The 21,392-nt window shown below is 42.2% G+C and overlaps 1 protein-coding gene across 4 annotated transcripts in view; it reads right to left on the bottom strand.

Moving 5' to 3' along the window:
- TAMM41 (TAM41 mitochondrial translocator assembly and maintenance homolog) overlaps positions 1 to 21,392 on the bottom strand; it is a 51,280-nt gene that overhangs the window by 16,214 nt on the left and 13,674 nt on the right. For all 4 annotated transcript variants that reach the window (XR_006214965.1, XR_006214966.1, XM_007075448.2 and 1 more), the window contains exon 5: positions 8,860 to 9,005. Coding sequence is in view for 2 of the 4 variants with exons in the window: in XM_007075448.2 (XP_007075510.1) it covers positions 8,860 to 9,005 (146 nt within the window). In the remaining 2 variants the exon portion in view is untranslated. The remainder of the gene's footprint in view (positions 1 to 8,859; positions 9,006 to 21,392) is intronic.

Raw genomic sequence — 21,392 nt, forward strand, 5'->3', positions numbered from 1 at the left:
AGAATATACTATTATCTTGTGGCTCCAGTAAAAGTAAAGGTTTTTTTTTAACCTGAATATTTCATATTCATCATTAAGATGGTTCTAAATTCACAGGATTTGACCACTGTTCAGCTTTGCTTAGACAAAGGACAAAAAATGCGGACATTTTTGTAGATTTGCTAGAAATAACATTTATGGACTCATATTTTGGGGCTAAGAATTGAGATTAGCCAAAAAGACCTTATATTTCTGTAAGGGTTTATCTATGAAACTTTCAGGAATTTCAGAGATGCCAAATGGCTTGAGTAATATGAGGAATTAAAAACTAGTATTTGCAGGGCATCTGGGTGGCTCAGTAGGTTAAGCATCCGACTTGGGCCCAGGTCATGATCTCATGGTTCAATCCCGCATCAGGCTCTGTGCTGACAACTCAGAGCCTGGAGACTTCCTTTGGATTCTGTGTCTCCCTCTCTCTCTGCCCCTCCCTGGCTCACATGCGCTCTTTCTCTCTTGCTCTCTGTCAAAAATAAATAAAAACATTTTTTTTAATTAAAAAAAAAGTATTTGCTACTGCTTTCTCTTGAGGAAAAGAATGCACTGGAATTTTTGCTTATAGGCATGTGTAAGAGACAAAATATTAGGTGACATGTTCAAATAAATTGCTAAATTCTGTGTAATCATCTTTACTCTTTGATTCTCCATTAAAACATGGTAGTGAAAGCATTCAGCTAAATTGTGAGAGTCAAACTGCATTTTATTTTATTTTATTTTTTTTTTAATTTTTTTTTAATGTTTATTTATTTTTGAGACAGAGAGAAACAGAGCATGAACAGGGGAGGGGCAGAGAGAGAGGGAGACACAGAATCTGAAACAGGCTCCAGGCTCTGAGCTGTCAGCACAGAGCCCGATGCGGGGCTTGAACTCACGGACTGTGAGATCATGACCTGAGCCGAAGTCGGATGCTTAACCGACCGAGCCACCCAGGCGCCCCTCAAACTGCATTTTAAAAGCAGATATGGAAAAGACCACATACTGTATGTTTCCATTTATGTGAAGTGTCCAGAACAGACAAATCCATAGAAGCAGAAAACAGATTAGGGGTTGCCTGTGGGGAACGGGAGCTAGGGACTGCTAACAAGGATGTTTTTGGACTGATGGAAATGTCAAATTAGATTGTAGTGACAGTTGCACAGCTCTGTAAATATACTAAAAACCACTGAATTTTATGGTATGTGAATTATATCTCAATACAACTGACATTTTAAAAAAGCAGATGAGCTAAAGAGCCAAGGTACTCATTCCACTAGCTGCTGGGAAAATCAGCTGGATCCCTCTCTTACAGTCTCTCTCAGACTTATCCTCAACCAAAGGGAGCTGATTGGATCCCAAGATGAGAAGATGAAGGGGTACCACTGGCCTCTCTTCCCCAAGCTAGGATAACTAGGAAGGGCCATCTAGCTCTACAGCGCCACCATAGGATCAGATGAGGGCTTGCTTCAGATCCACTCAATTCCCATCCTACCAATAGGTACCAGGAATGGTCCTAAAAAGCATATTCCATGATGGCATTCTGGAGTTGTCATAATATGGAAGCGAGTGGAAGCCTCTGAAGCTGCCATTTTTACCTCTTATCCAACAGAGTAACTAAAAAAACCCAACACATTTCAGGAGGAAAGGCAGAGATTAATGCCATCTGTAAACCTAAAGATGCAGGGGTGTGATATTTAATTTTGTGTCAGTTGGCTAGGCTATAGTGCTCAGTTGCTTGGTCCAACATAATTAACATTTAAGTCAGTAGACTCTGAGTAAAGCAGATTACACTCTAGAATGCAGGTGGGCCTCATCTAATCAGTCAAAGGCCTTAAGAAGAAAGACTCAAGTCTCCTGAGGAAGAAGGAATTCTGCCTCCAGATAGCCCTCAGACTTAAAACTACTCTTCCTGGGTCTCCAGCCTGCTGGCTCTTCCCTGTATATTTCAAACTTGACAGACCCCACAATTTAATTCCTTAAAATCTCAATCTCTCTCTCTACACACACACACACACACACACACACACACACACACACACACACACAGACTGGCTCTGTTTCTTTGGAGAACCCTATTGGTTTCCATCATATTTCCATGAAGTCTGGCCCTCACAAAAGCCAAATGGGTTCTGGAAGATTATAGTAGACTACCACAACTCAACCAAGTAGAAGTCCCTGTTACATCTCCTGTAGATGTGGTAAGTCTGCTAGAGCAAGTCAACAGAACTTCAGGTATCTGGATGGGGCCAAGACCTGGGGAATGCATTCTTTTCCATTCTTACTGGGCAGTTGGATCAGAAGCAGCTCACATTCATGAGACAGACAACAGTATCTCTTATGGTTTGCTTCAGGGCTATGTTAACTCTCCCATCCTCTGTCATAAGATAGCCCAAGAAAACCAGACTATTTGGACATTCTGTATAATCTCATGCTGGTCCACTACGTCAATGGTATGTTGCTACTGTTACCTGATAAACAACAAGGGGTAAGCACACTGGAGTCCTTGATAGATAGACATACTCCAGAGGGTAGAAGTTTCAGGAGCCTACCACATCAGTAGTTTAAAAATTTTTTTTTTCAACGTTTTTTATTTATTTTTGGGACAGAGAGAGACAGAGCATGAACGGGGGAGGGGCAGAGAGAGAGGGAGACACAGAATCGGAAACAGGCTCCAGGCTCCGAGCCATCAGCACAGAGCCTGACGTGGGGCTCAAACTCACGGACCGCGAGATCGTGACCTGGCTGAAGTCGGACGCTTAACCGACTGCGCCACCCAGGCACCCCTACCACATCAGTAGTTTAAACACATCAGTATTTAGGCGTCGAGTGGTGTGAAGCATGCTGGGACAACCTCCCCAAAGTTAAGATCAGTTTCTTGCATCTCGCACCTCTCACTGCTAAGATTGAAGCATGATGCCTGGTAGGCCCTCCAGATTTTGGAGGCAGCATATTCCACACTTGGGTGTCATGCTCAGACCCATTTACCAAGTGATATAAAAGGATGTCAGGTTGGTGAGGCTCAGAGCAGAAAAGAGCTCTACGAAAGATCCAGGCAGTAGTGCAAGCAGCCCCACCCCTTGGGCCACACAATCCTGTAAACTCTATAGTACGAAGTGTATCTTCAGTATAAAAAGAAGCCACAGGAAGCTTGTGGTAGGCTCCCTCGAGGAGATCACAATGTGGACTGCTAGGGTTCTGGGGCAAGGCCCTGCCATATGCAGTGAAGAATCATACACCATTTGAAATCAGCTCCTAGATACAAGACGGAGAGATGGAGAGATGGAGCTCCTAACCATGGGTCACCAAGTCACCATGCATCAAGAACTGCCCATCACGAGCTGGAACCTCCTGTATCCATCAAGTCTTAAGGTCAGGCAGGCTCAACAGTATTGCACTGAAGATGAAAGGGGTATACTAGCATTGGACAGAAGTAAGGCCAGAAGTAGTGAGCTCCACAAACAGGAAGCCTAGGCCCCCATAATATCTACTGTGCATTGGCACAACCGTGTACAGCTGTACAACGTAGAGTACAGCACAGTTGTTCCAGTGCATACCGTTCTACTTTCCCATTGGGTCATGCATATGGCTACAGGAAGGTTCCCTTGTGATTGGATTTTGGGGGAAGATAAGGGATGAGCTTGCTTCATGGAGGATTTGACTTGGCATGTACAAACTAAAAATGATGCATTACAGCCTCACTCAGGGATGGCCCTGAAAGACATTAAGGGAAAATCTTCCCAAATGGGTATGCTTCAGGGAGTGTACCTGGTCATGCACACAACATGGAAAAGTGGGCCCAGGTAAGAATATACAAAGACTCATGGGGACCAAAGCACGGTTCGTTGGTTGGTTGCACCTAAAAGGAAAAAGATTGGAAGACTGAAGACAAAAAACTGGGCAGAAGAGGCATGTGGATGGACCTACTGGAGGTGGGCATAGGTGTTAGGATCTTTGTATTGTATGTTAATGTCCAGCATGAGCATCCTTCACAAAAGAACCAACAATAACCAAAAGAAAAACTCAGCCAGTTGATTCAACAGCCTTTGTCATCCCAGTGCTGGCATCTGGCTTCTCGAAGGAGTAGCCATGGTGACGGGGATAGAGGCTCTGCCTAGGCCTAAGGCTGACTTAGCTACTGCTGCTTTGGAAACTCTATCCTGACAGCAACAGAAGCCAACACTGAGATCCTGAAAATAGGACCATCTCTTGAGAATAACCAGCCACTTGGTGGAGGCTGACTACATTGAACCCCTTCCACATGGGAAGGGGCAGCAATTCATCTCGGTTGGAAATAACACATATACTGAGTATGGGTTTGCCTTTCCTGCCCGCAGGACCTAGCCAGCACCATTCCAGGGCTTACAGAATACTTGCTTCCCCAACATGGTTGTGCTGTGTAACATCACTTAGGGGACCCACTTTAGAGCACAAGAGGTACACAGATGTAGCAATGGCACAGGACCATGGCTCCACTCTTCCTACCAAACACTGCACCAAGGCTGCCAGACTCATAGAGCAGTTCTCAAAACGGGGAAACTTGGGGCCCACATCACAAAGAATCATCCAGCCTAAAATGCCAATAGTGCTGCCGGTAAAAAATGCTATGGCCGAACAATGAAGAACAGCTGAGGCAGCAGCTTGGAGACGGTACTCTGTGAGCATGCAGGGTGCAGTGCACATCCTAAAGTAATGCCTGCTATCTAGTACTATGTTCTCAACTGGTGGAATACATAGGTCTGGGAACCAAGGCGTGTAACAGACGGCCTTGCCTACCAACATTCCCAGTGACCCACTTGGGAAATGTGCGCTTCCCATCTCCATAACTTTAGGACTTTAAACTTGAAGCTAGGACTGCCACCTACTGCCTTCAGATCCCATGCCAGCAGACACTGAAAGGAGTCACCATACTGGCAGAAGTAACAGATCCTCATCATCAGGGGTAGGGCTACTGGCACAATCTCTCAGCATCACTTGCCCAATGTTGGTGGTAGATGGAAAGGGCAGCAACCATAGCCTGAGATGGGCACGGTAATCGGTCTCAGGCCCCTCAGGGATGAAGGTCTGGGCCACCAGGTTGAGCCCAGCACAGATGCCAGATGAGGGTGAGGGGAATTTAGAATAGGTAGTCACTGAGGGAGCAGGTGGGTGTCAGTTACAGCTTCAGACCAGATGCAGCCTGGGAACTGTAGTTCATCTTACCCCCTTAAGTTTCCCCAGGCGAAGAGAACAATGAGAACTTAAGATTATGCAGACTTTCACAGGCCATAGTGAGGAACTTGGAAACGTTTATATTCACAGTCAAAGAAAATTTCCAGCCCTTTCCCCTTGCTCAGTTTCCCAAAAGTTTCCTGAAAGTTGGCAGGTAGGCATGTTATCCTTCCTGATCCCGAACCAGGGAGTAGATGATGTCCCTTTGGACAAATCCTACAGATAGCGATACTTGGGGTCCTCTAAAGAAAAAGCCAGGTCCCTCTTGCCCCATAATCCTGCAGTGAAGCCCATAGCTGACGAGCCCTGTCCATCACAAAGAACTTCCAGTCTGCATTTTCAGAGAGTGCCTCTCTTTTTAAAAACAGGACACAAAGGATATCCAAACATTTGAGGAAAGCTTCTAACAGCAGACAAGGGTGAATCAAATGAAAAAGGTATCTAAGAGAAACAGAGACCATGTAGGGACAAAGATAGAACTTCAAAAATTATAATAAAGACTACTAAAGGGCTGAGGAAAGCTAATGCATTTATAAAACAAGAACAGGATGCTATAAGAAAAAAAGAACATTCAGAGGAAATTAAAAATTCAATAGAAGTGCTACAAGATCAATTTGAAAAATCCTTCTGGAAAGCAGAACAAAATCCCCAAGGAAACAGGAAAGAGGAAAGAGAAACAAAAAAGATCAAACCAGGCGGTCTGACAACCAGTTAACAGAAATTCCAGGAAGAACAAAGTAAGAAAATGGGTATGAAGAAAATTATTATAGAAATAATAAAATTTCCTAGAACTGGAGCTCATGAATTTCCAGACTGAAAAGGTTCATGAAATGCCAGAATAATAGTGAAAAACACATATATAAAGACAAACCATCATGAAATTTAAGAACATTAGAAAAAAGGAAAAGATCCTAAACACTGTCCAAGAGCTAAAAAGGTCACATCTAAAGGACAGGCAATCTGAATGTCATTGGACTTTTTTTTTAAGTTTATTGATCTATTTTTGAGAGAGAGAGAAAGAGAGAGAAAAAAATGTGCATGAACAGGAGAGGGGCAGAGAGACAGGGAGAGAGAGAATCACATGATGCAGGGCTTGATCCCAAGAACTGTGAGATCACGACATGAGCTAAAACCAAGAGCTGGACACTTAACCAACTTAGCCACCCAGGCACCCATGCCGCTGGACTTTTTAACACAACACTCAGAAACTAGAAAAAGTGAAGCTACGACTTAAAAAGTCTACGGGAAAATTATTTCCAACCTAGAATGTGATATGTACCCCATCAGTCAGTGCAAGGGTAGAATTTTCAGATGTACATAGTCTCAAAAAATTTACCTTCCTTGCAACCGATGTTAGAGAGGTACTAGAAGGTACAATTCACCAAAATTAAAGTGCTACCATGAAAGAGGAAGATAAAAGATGCAGAAAATAAAAAATTACCAAAGAAGAGAGGCAGAAAAAATCCCCAGGGTGATAATGAAAAGATGTTCCAGGAGAAGAGCTGTGCAGCAAGCCTAGAAAACAACCGGTCCAGAAAAGACAGGGTACGCAGGGCTCTAGGAAGAAATGTCCCCAAGAAAAACAAGAAATGGAAAATGCCTGATGTTTGTCTATAAGGGGAGAAGCTATAAAGATTTATAAGAGGGTATGAATTAGTGATAGGTACACAGAAAACCAAGCAAATGAAGAAAATGAGACAATTATTAACTCCAAGAAAAACAAATTTGTTCAGGAAAGGAAGTTTCATAGTAGTATACCTCAGCAATGAAGAAAAATAAGTTCTCATAATAAATATTGAATATTAACCTAACCGAAAATTATGAAATAACTATATGTGAAGCAAGAGGAAGTGAGGTGGCAAGGGAAGTGTGGGGGGGGTGGGGGTGCGTACGCACATGCGTGAGTGCACGTTGATGGGAGTGGCATAAGAGTAAAAAAATCCTCTTCTTTCACAGACGGGTGACAAAAATGCAGCATAAAAGAGGGGAAAGCAAGAAATAACAGTCAAATCATATTGTTTAGAGACATGGAGGTAAACATTGGGCCTTCTAGCGAGAGGGTAGCCCTCACCTCTGGGAAGCAGCACTGAGGAGTAGGAAAGTGCACAGGAGGGAACGGCTACTTTTCGTTATAAACTGTGAGGTACCACTTGGTTTTTAAACCACGTGCATGTTGGGTGCCTGGGTGGGTCAGTCAGTTAAGTGTCCACTCTTGGTTTCGGCTCAGGTCATGATCGTGGTTCATGAGCTTGAGCCCTGCATCAGGCTCTGTGCTGCTAGTGCAGAGTCTGCTTGGGATTCTTTCTCTCCCTCTCTCAAAATAAATAAGTAGACTTAAAAAAAAAAAAACCCATATGCATGCATTATGTTGACAAAAGTAAAAATTAAAAAAAAAAACCTTATTAGGTGTCCCTTTTATTTGGAAGAGGAAGAGCATTAAAAAAGTAAAATACAGGGTGGGGGGCGGTGCCTGGGTGGCTCAGTAGGTTAAGCATCCAACCGACTCAGGTCATCATCTCAGCTTTGTGAGTTCTAGTCGGGTTCTGTGCTGACAGTTCAGAGCCTGGAGCCTGCTTCGGATTCTGTGTCTCCTCCTCTGTCTGCCCTCCCATGCTCATGCTCTATCTCTCCTTGTCTCTCAATAATAAATAAATGTTAAAAATTTTTTTTTTTAAAAAGTAAAATGCAGGGGTGCCTGGGTGGTTCAGTCGTTGAGCTTCTGACTTTGGCTCACGTCATGATCTCACTTTCTTGGGTTTGAGCCCTGCATCGGGCTCTATGCTGACAGCTCAAAGCCTGAACCCTGCTTGGGACTCTGAGTCTCCCTCTCTCTCTGCCCCTTCCCTGCTTGTGCTCTGTCCCTCTCTGTCTCTTAAAAAAAAAAAAAAGTAAAATACAGTGTTCTTTATGCTAAACATAAAATAAAAACCCGTGTTTTTTATAGTTTAAAAAAAACCCTTAAATCCAAATCACTTTCCTCAAAGGAAAAGTTCTTTAATACTTATTTTCAAATACTTAATAATATAATTTTTAAAGATACTCTGAAAGAAAATTTTATTTGATATTTCAAAAGGGAAGTTCCAAGACATAATAAACATAACAACTGGGGAAAAATAAGCATCAGAATAATATGTGTAAGTAAGAGTCCATTTATATAAAACAAAACCAAAGACCAAACTTCTTCATACATGTGTATATGTACAAATAAATACAAAAATGCACACAAAAGATCTGGGAGAATATATGCCAAACTGTCAGTAAGGTTACATCTGGGGACACAAATGGGATTGGGGACGAAAAGAAGGTAAATCTGAGAGTTTATTTTCACTCATTTTTGATTGGTAATTAGTATGCATAATAAGAATTTCAAATGGCAAAAAAAGATAAACGTGGTGAAGACAGGTCCCTCTCCCATGTCAGCCCTGGTTCCTCTACCCAAAGGTGGCCTCTTATTACTAGTCTCTTGTGTTACTTTTTAGCATTATTCCAAATACACAGAAGAGTATGTTTCCATATGAAACTTACTTTTTAAATTGCAAATGTTATCACACTAGTCATACTGTTCTAACCCTTACTTCTTCCTCTTAAAATAGCTCTTGCCTCAGGAACAATGTAAATTATTTCCCACACACAGTTTACCTCCAGTCTGCCTTGCTGGATTTTATACACCACTTGGGGATTCTCCTGCAGTATGCTGCCATAGAGCTCACGAAAGTGGGCTATGTTGGGCTTCACAATATTCAACACTTTTGTCTTATCCTCTCCAACCACCATCCGAAAGTCGCCTGGTTAAAACAAATGGAAAAACAAATTTTTCCTTGAGAGTCCACATCCTAATCTATAAACTACAGCCCCAAATTCATCCTGCACTAGCTCAAGATAGCAGCATCCCACATTCAAAACATTTGCTTTTCCTCTTTGAAGCCGTGAATACATTACCCAAGGAATGCGGATGCTTGTGAGGGGAAAAGAGAGCCTCCAAATCATAAAGCCCTTTATGCTGGTTAAAATACGGTTACCTAAGCACAAAAGGTAATCATCATTGAGAAGTGGATTTGTTTTTGTTTTTTTTAAAAAAAACTTTTTAATGTTTATTTTTGACAGAGAGACAGAAATAGAGCATGAGTGGGGGAGGGGCAGAGAGAGAGGGAGACACAGAATCTGAAGCAGGCTCCAGGCTCTGACCTGTCAGCACAGAGCCCGACGCGGGACTTGAACTCACGAACCATGAGATCATGACCTGAGCCAAAGCCGAACGTTCAACCGACTGAGCCACCCAGGCTTCCCTGTTTTTGTTTTTCCAATGTAGAAGGTCCTATACTTATGATGGTTCATCCTGTGAACAAAACTCTGCCTGGGACCAATCATGGAGCTGGGGGTTGTGTGTCTCCTTAGATGCGTCCTTGCTATTGCTACTTGCTACTGCTTACTCAGCTTGAACCTTTTTCCTGCGTTTGCATGAGTGCCTCTGAGATACTTGATGAATATAAAAGGACCTTATATTTGAGCGCAAGAGCAGTGAGTGTTAAAAGTTCTAGTAAGAAGAGGTTTACGTTTAAGATGAACTTCTTGAAAGCAGGTATCATTTTTTAAGTTGCAACTGGTGAGGAATGAGGAATGTTACATTTACCTACATGTGAGGTAAATGTGAGGATGAATTGAGCTGCAGAATATATAGTTCTGAAGGATAACGCTACTTTTGACATAAATTTAAGTGCCCTGGCCTGCCTATGACAATTATCAGCAAGATGGGGGAGGGGAGGGAGATGATAAAATGTGAAAACTTGAGGGAACGCCTACTGGGCTAATGTGCATTCAAAACAGGCTGGGCACATGTGAGGACCTCCCAGTTACCTGGGAGAAAGCACTGTGGCTGAAGCTTTTGTTGGACAGGGAGAAAGTCCTCCATGTAAATGGTGAGGTAGCAAAGGAGATACCCCAGCTGCTGAGAAATTCCTGGGGAAGAGGTGACAGTGTAATTCATCATCCAAACCAGGTCGCTTCTGAGAGTGAAGGTGGCATGATGAATAATTACACTAGGATAAGTAAAAACTGGGCAAACCCAAACATACGGTGAACCTTGCCAATTTATTTCCTCTGGGGAGACAGGAGAGGGGGGATCATTGAAATTCTTATGGGCCACTACAGGTATTCCTAGAGCAAACTTTTGCTTTGTTTTGGAAAAAATAAAGACACCCAATAGTATGTACTTCAGTAAGGAATAAAATATGCTGGGTTTTGAAGCTTCCGAAGACCAATTTATGCTACAATTTTATGGAAAGCAGCGGGGGACTGCAAGCTTCATGAAAACAGACTTAGAAACAGCCTCTGGAACCCAATCTTGGCATATCAGATCTGTTCAGGGCGGTGAGCAGAAATGCGTTCCGGTCATAACAGGCTGCCCAAATATGAACAAACTTATTTTTTTCACTATTTTAAAGGGAAAGAGAGTTAACATAGTTACATCTTGGGATGACTGCCAGAGAGAGTGCAGAGAAATCGGTCCTTTCATATAATATTATTGACTTCATAAACTGGTAAAATCCTTCGGAAAGCAGGGAATGAGACAATCCCACCTCTGGAGAGTAAGCCTAAAGAAACAGACCCAAACAGAGGTCAGGTGGTAATGCCCGCTGAGCATCTGGTAGGGCCAGGAACTGTTGCGAGTGCTTTGCTGTATTACCTCGTTCAATCCGCACATCCCTATCCTCTTAGGTAGATAGTATTCTATACCCCATTTAGCATCAGGGCAACAAGGACGGAGATGAAATGACCCAGTAAGTAAGTGAATATGCTACATACATACAACTGTTCACTGAGGCACCATTTATAATACCGAAACACTGGAAGCAGCCCAAATGTCCAACAGCAGGGGAACGGATAAATTACAGTGGTACACCCACACCCTACCACAGAAGTGTATGGCCATTAAAAAATTACAGTAGTCACACACAGTGAGATGGAAAATGATCATATAATAAGCAAGAAACTAAGACACAAAAGTACAAGAAAACTTGGTAAAAAACCAACAGGGAAAACAAGACAAAAAGATTACAGAAAAATGTTATTTTTGCTCTAATAAGTACACATTTATTGTGGTATGTGTGTGCTTTGCACTGTTACTTTGTTTAGTCCTGGCAAAGCCTTCTAAAGAAGGTACTAAGTATTCCCAATTTTATAGATGAAGAGATTGAGGTGCAAAGGTCCAGCCACCTCTCAGTATCAGGGGAGTGATATTTTAGGTGACTAGTGTTACACTACTTTGCAATTTTCCTCCATTTCCCTCACTTCTATAATGTTGGCACATTACTTCTAGCATTTTTATTATTTATTTATTTATTTAAAAAAATTTATATTTTATTTATTTTTGAGAGCAAGAAAGACAGAGCACGAGCAGGGGAGGGGCAGAGAGAGATGGAGACACAGAATCCGAAGCAGGCTCTAGGCTATGAGCTGTCAGCACAGAGCGGTAGGCGGGGCTCAAACTCACAGACCGCAAGATCGTGAGCTGAGCCAAAGTCGGATGCTTAACCGACTGAGCCACCCAGGCGCCCCTCTAGCATTTTTAAACAGATGCATGGGATGCTGACGTGCTAACTTGGCAAATGTGAATGGGGAGGAGCTGGGTTAACTTTCCTTTGTGTAAATCCTTATGCTTTTATTTAGAGCCTATAAATGGATTCTATCGATCTTTGAAGGGATAGGACATCATCCAACTCAATCCAACCTGGCTGGCTCTGAAGTGAAACATCAGTTTGCATCATTGTTGAGTTCTACACATTTGTGTCATTTCTTCTCTTTCTGTGCATTCCACAAAGTGTTCTTGTATGTTAGACAGTAACTTTCTGAAAGCATGGCTGTATTTTACTAAAATGTAACAGCTGACTAATGCAAATCCTCGCCAAAAGAACAATGGCATGTCATGATTAAAGGAAAGACCTGGAAAATACTAGGGATTCTCTGAGAGCAAGGACTGGGGCTTCTCCACCCCTGCATCTCCAGCTCCTTGTGCGCTGCCTGGCACAGGGAAGGCACATCAGTAAATGTCTGCTGAACTGAATTTGTCCAGCTGCCGTGCAGCACAACTAGGTCAGCCACAGGGAAGAGCAAGCGAATGGGCTTATGACCTGCTTCTTCAGAACATGAATAAAATCGTGGGCACAGCATGACCCAGCACTTTGATCATAAGAATCAAGTTTTCTTACCTCCAGAGACGTTTGCAACAAAACACAGGGACTGAGAAAAACCGACTGCTAATTTTATTTTATACCTCGACTGCTAAGTTTAAATCTTGACCGCTCCAGCCAGAGAACTGCCAGTCTAGTAACAATGGGTAACCAAAAGGATAATTTCTCTTCAACTTTGAAATGAAACAAACCCAGAGACTTGTGAAGCATCTGTAGTCAGCCTGCTTTGTGATTCTAGCATGCCTCCAGTGGTCAGGGGCCTTATTACCAAGGTAGGGATGTAAGGGGCTACAGCATACAGTGGTGAGGCCCTGGCTCTCAAGTCTGGCAGGGTCTCAGAGGGACTGGAGATTAACCTTTCCGAGTCGGTTTCTTCTCTGTAAAATGGCTATAACAATCATACTGACCTCACAAGGTTATTTTTATTTTTTTATTTGAGAGAGAGAGAGAGAGAACGTGCAAGCATGTGCAAGTGGTGGGGAGAGAGAAAGAGAATCCCAAGCAGGACCCATGCTTAGCATGGCTTGATCTCACAACCCTGGGATCGTGACCTGAGCTGAAATCAAGAGGTGGGCACTCACTGGGTGTCAGTGTCAAATGAGCCACCCAGGCGCCACACAGAGTCCTTTTTAGATTTAAATGAGTTAAGGCAGTAGAGAACGCTTCATAAATAGGAAAGTAGACAGTACTGTTGCTGTGATAATGTATTTGGGACGGGGAAAGGATACAGGGCAGAGGAGGCCCTGAGTCCTTGAAGATAATAACTGGCTAACTTTTCCCTCTTAAACTAACTGCAACACAGCCGCTATTTCAGTTCAATAAATATTTGGGTGGCTAGTAAGTACCAGAAGCTGTGCCAGACATCAGAGATATAAAGATATACGCCCTGCTTGAGGCAGCAAGTGCTGTGAAAACAGATCATTTCAGTGAGGGTTACGGAAGTGGAATTTCTTATGTGGTAGTGTTTAAGAAAAGGAGCCCAAATTGGATGTTGATATGGCAGAATAATATTCTTTTTTTTTAACAGCGTTTTTTGAGATGTAATTCACATACCTAATACAATTCACACATGTAAAATATACAATTCAATTTTTTAAGTATTTTTAGAATATATTAGAGGGTTATATAACATTGAATTTTAGAACATTTTGGCCTCCCTAAAAGAAACCCTGTACCCATTAGCAGCCACTCTCTGTCTCCCTCCACCCTTCCAACCCCAGCCCTAGATAAAGACTAATCTACTTTCTGTATGTGTAGATTTGCCCATTCTGCACATTTTATGTAAATAGAATTGTACAATAAATGGTCTTTTATGACTTAGTGTTATGTTTTCAAAGTTTGTCATGTTGTACCATGTATTAATACTCATTTCCTGTTCATGGCTAAATCATGGTCCATTGGATGGCTATATCACATTTTTTTATCCATTCCTCAGCTGAGGGACATTTGGGTTGTTTCTACTTTTGGGCTTTTTTTTTTGAATAATGCTGCTATGAACATTTGTGTACAAGTTTTCGTGTGGATATGTGTTCTCATTTCTTTTAGGTAGATACTTAAGAGTAGAATTGCTGGGCCATATGGTAACTCTATGTTTAATATTTTCAGGAACGGCCAAACTGTTTTTCCAAAGCAGCTTCACCATTTTATAATCCCACCAACAATGCATGCAAGTTTCAACTTCTCCACATCTTCATCCACACTTGTTCTTGTCTTTTTGATTATAGCCATTGTATGAAGCACTGTTTCTGTGGCGTTAACTGGCATTTCTCTAATGACTAATGATGCCAAGCATCTTTTCATGTGCTTGCTTGCTATTTGTATACTTTCTTTGAAAACATGTCTATTCAAATTCTTTGCCCATTTTTATACTGGGTTACTTGTTTTTTTATTGCATTCCAAGAATTCTTTATACTAGTTCCTTATCAGATACATGATTTGTAAATCTCTTCTCCCATTTATCTAATTTTCCCATTTATCTATTTTTTTGCTGTTGTTGTTTGTGCTTTTGGGATCTATCTAGGAAACCACTACCTAACCCAAAGTCACTCTAAGAGCTTTATAGATTTAGCTCTTATATCCATGATCCATTTTGAGTTAATTTTCTACATAGTATGAGTTAGGAGTCCAACTTCATTCTTTTGCATGTGTACAAAATAATACCTATTTTAAGATGACTAAGACAGCATGTCTAGGAGGCGGTCTAACACACCATTCAAATTGCAACTCCCAAAATATCTCCATGGTGTTAGAAAAGGCACCATATCCCACTAACTCATAATGTAGAAGAGAATGAGATAAGAATAAACAGCTGATGCACTTGGTGATACAAATTTGAATCACCTTTCTTTTCATACTTGAGTGAACACAAAATGGCTGAGTGTAGAAAGGGACAGGGAGGAATCTGGTTTACGATACTGGTTCAGGAAGGCACCAGTATCACAGCCATTTATCTGTTCATTCACCTAGTATGTGTCAGGTACCACTATAAGCATGGGGTAGAGTGAGCCAAAAAAGACAAACATTTCTGCCCTTTACATTCTAGTAGTGGAACAGAGACCAAACACAAACCATCAAGTGAATAAAATAACGAGTGTATCAGACAACAGGAAGTGCTGTGAAAAAAACACAAGCAGAAAAAGATGACAAGGTGGGTGTGGGGGCGGGGGAGGGAGGGAGGTGGGGAGCCACATCCAGGGCCCTGAGGCCTGGGGGAAGACTGTCCCACGTATGAACCAGGAATCACACCTGCCACCACAGATCCTTTGTAGCAGAGCAAAGGTTCTAGAGCCAGACCACTTTTGTTTAAATCCAAGCTTACAAGCTACTTAGCTTCTCTGGGCTTCACTACCTCAAATGTAAGATGGAAGCAATAATAGTAGCTAGTTTATAAGATTCAGGGATTAAATGAGTTAATACATGTAAAACACTTAGAACAGTATCTGACACACAGTAAGTAATCCAAAAACATTAGCTATTATTGACAATTAATATCCCTTCTGGAGTACTGCTTTCTCAGAAATTACCAAGTGACTAAGCACAGAGTTCCAACTGAGGCTTCAGCAAAAGCTCAAGCTTGGCAAGCAGAGAGAAATATGCTTCCAAATTACTGAAATAGTCAATCTCCAATATGCAAGTTATCCAGTGACACTGCTTGAAAGGTTTCAGATGGTGTGACTCTCATAGAATAAAACTTAATAACTCTCACTCCAGAGAAAGTTTCTTCACTGGCTCTTACCAGGGTCCAGAAATGAGGATGTTTACTCACACTTTACAGGGCTGGCACCCATTACTAATTTTTTTTTTCCTCCAAGAATCACTCAACTGGCAACTTCCTTGCTTTGTCTTATTCCTAGAAGTAGCTGAGCCTGAATTCAGACAACCTGGCATTGAAAGAAACCCATTCTCTTTTACACAAGAGTGCTTAAAGGTGTTTTTTACTTCTCAAGGACAGGAAAGGGCCAAATAATCCACTTGATGTAAGTGAACTCTAACGCCTCCTAATTTTGACAAGCACTATTTGGCAACATGTAACAAGTTTTGTAATTCTTATAACTAACAATATAATTCCATTTTGGAGAACATATCCAAGGAAGTTCATGGCCCTCTCTGCCCCCTTCCCCTACAAAGTAATTTCTCCAAAGTGATTCACAGCAGTGTCATTAATAAAATGATAAATGGAGCCAAACTGAGTGTCCATCTACCACTGAACGAGCAAATAATGGTGTCTCAACTTAAGAAAAACTGACGCGGCCAGCAATGATACACGATAACAGTAATGAATAATAACAGTAATCATTTTCTGACAACCAACTATCAATGAGGTGTGATGTTGGGACTTTTATATATATTATCTCATTGAAAACCTTATTATAGAACAGTTCTTTTTGTTTTACAAAAAGAAAATGGGCTCGGAGAGGTTCAAGCACTTCTACAAAGCTAGTCTTCAAAGTCAGGGCTGACTGCCATCTTTCTCTTTCTTTTGTCTACAACCTCAAGTGGCTGTGTTAGTATCTATAAACACCACGTATCTAAGATAACAATGGCTGAGCATTTACTGTGTGCCAACCACTGTGTTAAGTACATTTACATGTATGATTTAATTTAATCCATATAAAACCCTTCTTTAGAAATGAAGAAACTGAGTCACAAGGTGCTAAGAAACTTGCCTAAAAACAAAAAAATTAAGAGTGCAGCTGAGATACGAACCCATGCCTTTGACTCTACAGTTCCAGCTCTTAAACGCTTCACTAATTCTGCTTTCGGTGAAGTAATACAATGTTTCAAAAAAAAAAAAAAAAAAAGCAAGGTACAAAATAAGATACTTGATTTAAGAAGGACTTGACACGAATTTGAATTTGTACGTTTCTCTGAGGTGCTGCTCTAGTTCGAGCCCTCATCACCATTCACACCCTGTCCATCCACCCAACAGAGATGTGCAGGGTGCCCACTATGTACCATGGCATTGTCCCAGAGGCTGGGGATGCACGGCCGGCCAAATGCGAACACAGTCCTAACTATCTTGCTGTCTGCCTGCACGGCTCTCATGGTGGGAGGGGCCCTCCACATGGGTCCTCATCTGTGGTGCTCAGTTCAGATGTCACCCCCCATCTCCCCCGGAGGCCTTCCCTGGTTACACTAATGTAACACGTACACATTCGCCTCCCTCCCCTGTTCTAGTGCTGCCACGTGTTTGCTGACTGACTTTTCAACCAGAATCAAAGCCCCACAGTGGCAGGGACAATGCTTGCCTTAATTACTTCCTTCATTTCCAGAGCTTAAAGAGTGCTTGGCATAGGAGACTCTCATCATTATTTGTTGAGTAAGACTTTTTCCTGTTTTAGTCTCTCTGCCTCCTGCACAGTGTTGGCAAAATGATCTTTCCACAGCAATGAATCTCCCACCATCTTGCAATGCCTGAGACCTGTGGCTCCTGCTTGTGTACAGGGTGTCAAATTCCACTTTCATTTACCTTTGTATTCAATGCCTTGCCTGGCCTGGCCAGCACACAACCTCTTCTCCAAAATACCAGGGAGGCAGTGAAGTTAAATGGTGAAGAGTGTGGGCTAAAATTGTAGCTCCAGGGGAGCCTGGGTGGATCAGTCAGTTAAGCATCTCTTTTTTTTAACGTTTATTTTTGAGAGACAGAGAGAGAGAGACAGAGCACAAGCAGGGGAGGGGCAGAGAGAGAGAGGGAGACACAGAATCCAAAGCAGGCTCCAGGCTCTGAGCTGTCAGCACAGAGCTGGACATGGGGCTTGAACTCAGGAACTGTGAGATTATGACCTGAATTGAAGACAGATGCCTAACTGACTGAGCCACCCAGGCGCCCCTACTAAGCATCTAACTCTTGATTTCAGCTCAGGTCATGATCTCAGGGTTTGTGAGTTCAAGCCCCATGTTGGGTTCTGCACTGACAGTGTGGAGCCTGCTTGGGATTCTCTCTCTCTCTCTCTCTCTCTCTCTCTCTCTCTCTCTCTGCCCCTCCCTCACTCTCTCTTTCTCTCAAGATAAATAAACATTTAAAAAATAAATAAATAAAATTCGAGCTCCACTACCCACTAACCTACCAGACAAATGACCTTAGACAGATTTGGGCCTCAGTTTTCTAATCTTAAAATCGGGCAATAAATCAGCACACAAAGGAACGGGTTATTGTGAAGGTTAAACTAGTTATTCAATCAAAAATATTGAGAGTCGTTCCTGGCACATAATAATGACTACTGTTTTCTACCATGAGCCACGGACTTCAGTCACATCTATCTATTCCTTCTTCCCTAAACAAGCTGTGTTCTTTCACACTCTGTGCTTTTTTTACACGTGTTGTTTTTAAGCCTATCACTGACTCACTATGACTGCATGTTTATTAATGTGAAGTTCCTTAGAGCAGAAATTATAGCTTTAATTCTTCATGAGGTATGGGACGCTGATTCATTTGATAAATGTTAAACCAGGATCATTATGTAAAATTAGTCATTTTAATAGTTTGTACTTACATGAGAAAGGTCAAGGTGACCCTTTAAAGCTCATTTGGTTTTCCTTTTCTGTTTACTTAAATGCTGACTTCTAAGAATAAGTGAAGGATTAGAAAGCTTACGCCTTCCCAATTTTCAGGCTCTCATCTTCCACCTACTCCTTTCTCACCATCATTTACAACAAAGCCGTCAAGACCGACCCCCAAGGCAAAGTGATCCTTAAATACTATATAAAATTGTAAGGGGTTATTATTACTACTGGTAATACAGACAGCTCTTGTCTCTGCTAGTAACTATGGGCAGGAACTTGCCCAATAATATGGAGAGATGGTGTTTCCTGTCTCCCCATCCCCACCCCCTTCCAGGGAGAAATGCTGACCTACGCAGGTTAGGAACAACATATTGTCTCTCATATGGAAACGGTGCAAAATAAATGTCAAAGCTGTAAATAAAAATGAGATTGGTGGATAATTTAAAGTTTGCAATATTCCGGGGGCTTGGGAGATTTGGGTGGTTTGCAGAAAGGTTAGAATCCAATCAGTTCAAGGATACTGGGTTCTCAGAAGTCTAGGAAAGGCAAGAGGAAAAGCTTGCCTTTCAACACATGGCCTGAGGCAGGTCTCATACCTGTGAAAGGTATCTACCTGCAGGGCCTAGATCCTTCCCTATCCTGACTAGTCCACTCTAATTCCATTATATTATAGAGTAGGTAACCATTAATTGTGCTGTGTCCTGGCCTAGGAACAACCATCATATAATGTTGTCCTAATGGAAAAGTATGTTCCCATTTCTAACCACCGGCTAATAGAATGCTCTTCGCAGAGTGTCTCACATATAAGCTAGGGACCGCACCAAGCTGGATTCAGTTCCCTCTGGAGAACATGTGCCAAATGTTGTGTTCTACATTTTGCAGTAAAAAGAAGCCAACCTCCGTGAAGTGAGTAATGTGGGATCCTTGGTCAAATTCTCAGATCCAAATCTGGGTTAAGCAATAAATAATATAACAATAAGAGAGCAAGAGGAGACCAGATAAGAAATGGGAAAAAGTGGAAGCTGAGAAAGTTGGAGTCAGGCACACCAAGGTGAGGACCTGCCTTATAGGAAGCGCGCTCGCTCTCTCTCTCTCTCTCTCTCTCTCTCTGCCCTTCTCCTAGGAGCCCAGGGCAAGCTTCATGCCACTATTAGATATGAGCTCAGACATCACTATGTTAGAGGGTCCTCCCTGACTATCCACCGTTACGGTGGCCTTCATCTTGAGTTATTTTCTTCTCTTCATTGCACTTACCACTCTCTGAAATGACCTTACTGCTTCTTTACTGTCTGGCTCTACCTAAGAGAACATGAACTCCTTGAGGAGTCTCACTCACATCATGCTGACCAGTGTATACCCAGGACCTGGGGCAGTGTGTGCCACATGGAAGGCACACTGGAAATGTCTGTTGAACAAACAGGCTTGTTGTGTGAGGTTTCAATGATGGAATAAATGATCAACTTTTCTATAGAACTAACCTCCCCTCAACCCACCTACCTACTCATCTATCTACTTACCCACCTACCTATCTGTGTCTGGTATAGCACTGCTATACTGCTGTATAATAATTATTATAAAAGAAGCAAAAACAGAGAATGATACTGTTATGAGTCAGCAAGTACTCACTGAACACCCAACACCTGTTTCACAGTACAGGAGAAGAGAAGGGTATAAATCACGGCCCTTCCAGGAGACAAAGCAAAAGTCAGCTGAAGACTGATTGCAGCTTGAATGCTAACTTAAAGTCTGCTCATAGGTGCAGGCAGTTATGTCATTTGATAAACTTCTTTAGTCAATGCTCAGAATGTATAGGAACTCCTAGAATCCAGCCAACACTCTGCTGATGTTGATCATGGGGAGAAAATGGAAGAGCAGCAGTGGTGTGGGCAAAGCAGAAATCAGCTCTGCACCTCTCCCACCAAGTTAGCCCTTCAAAAAAGGCTCTGGGTCCATCTTTCTTCACAGGGGGGCATGGGGGCCCCCTTTGCCCACATGTGGCGTGCAGGCCCATTCATCCTGGTACTTAGCCGCACCAGCCTTTGCTCCTCCACTTTCTGCCGAAAGGCAGGGCTGCTGCCACGTGGGGCTGGAAGCAACCAAGATGGAGGTTTTGTCACTTCCTTTCTCCCCAGTATTGCAACTGCAGCCGCAGTCCTGCAAGCTGCCTTTCAGGGAAAAAAAAAGACTGAAGAACAGGCCTTAGTGGTCTCTTTCAGCATTAGATTTCCATGAAATCTTATCTGTACAGGGAGTCAGAAAATGAGTAAACTGCTTTTGCAGTGTTTTGAGCATAGTTCCTTGACTCACACTTAAAAGCTGGGAAAGAAGACATTTACTTAAGACAGTGGTTTTCAAACTATTTTAAAAGTAGCAGACTACTCTTTTGTAAATGAAGTTTTACATGGATCCTTACTACAATAAACAGGAAGGGGGACTCCCCTCAGGTTGTGGCCAGGTCAGGGGCTAGGGGCCAGGGGCTTTATTTTCTCAGCTTTCCCCTTCCCCTCTGAAGGGGGCCCTTGACATATCTGAGGAACACAACTGGTTTAAGGAGAAAGGGAAAGGAAGTTAAGATTGATAAAGTAAGTATTGAATGGGGAAGAAGGGAAAGCTTTTCCTTAATGTGCAAGGAGAGGTGGAGCTGGAAAGTCACCACTTTGTAACCATCATAGTAAAGACTGGTTCAAGCAAGAATCATCACTGAATGCTTAATCTAGGAAGGAAAGTTTGACAGGAAGCAGAATATATTCATGATCTTCAAATGTCTCCCCATGGATTGCTTAGAAGAGAGAAAACTCTGCTTATCAGGGCACAAACATCACTGGTCTGAGACTTCAAAATGTGAATATCATGAAAGACAAAAAAAGGCTAAGGAAGTGTTTCAGATTAAAAGATAAAAGAGAGAGGACATCTTAATAAATGTGATCCCTGACTGGATCATGTACTTGAGGGGGGAAAAAATACTAAAAAGGACATCACTGT

Source organism: Panthera tigris, chromosome A2 (genome assembly GCF_018350195.1).
Source record: "Panthera tigris isolate Pti1 chromosome A2, P.tigris_Pti1_mat1.1, whole genome shotgun sequence".
Lineage (NCBI taxonomy): Eukaryota > Metazoa > Chordata > Mammalia > Carnivora > Felidae > Panthera > Panthera tigris.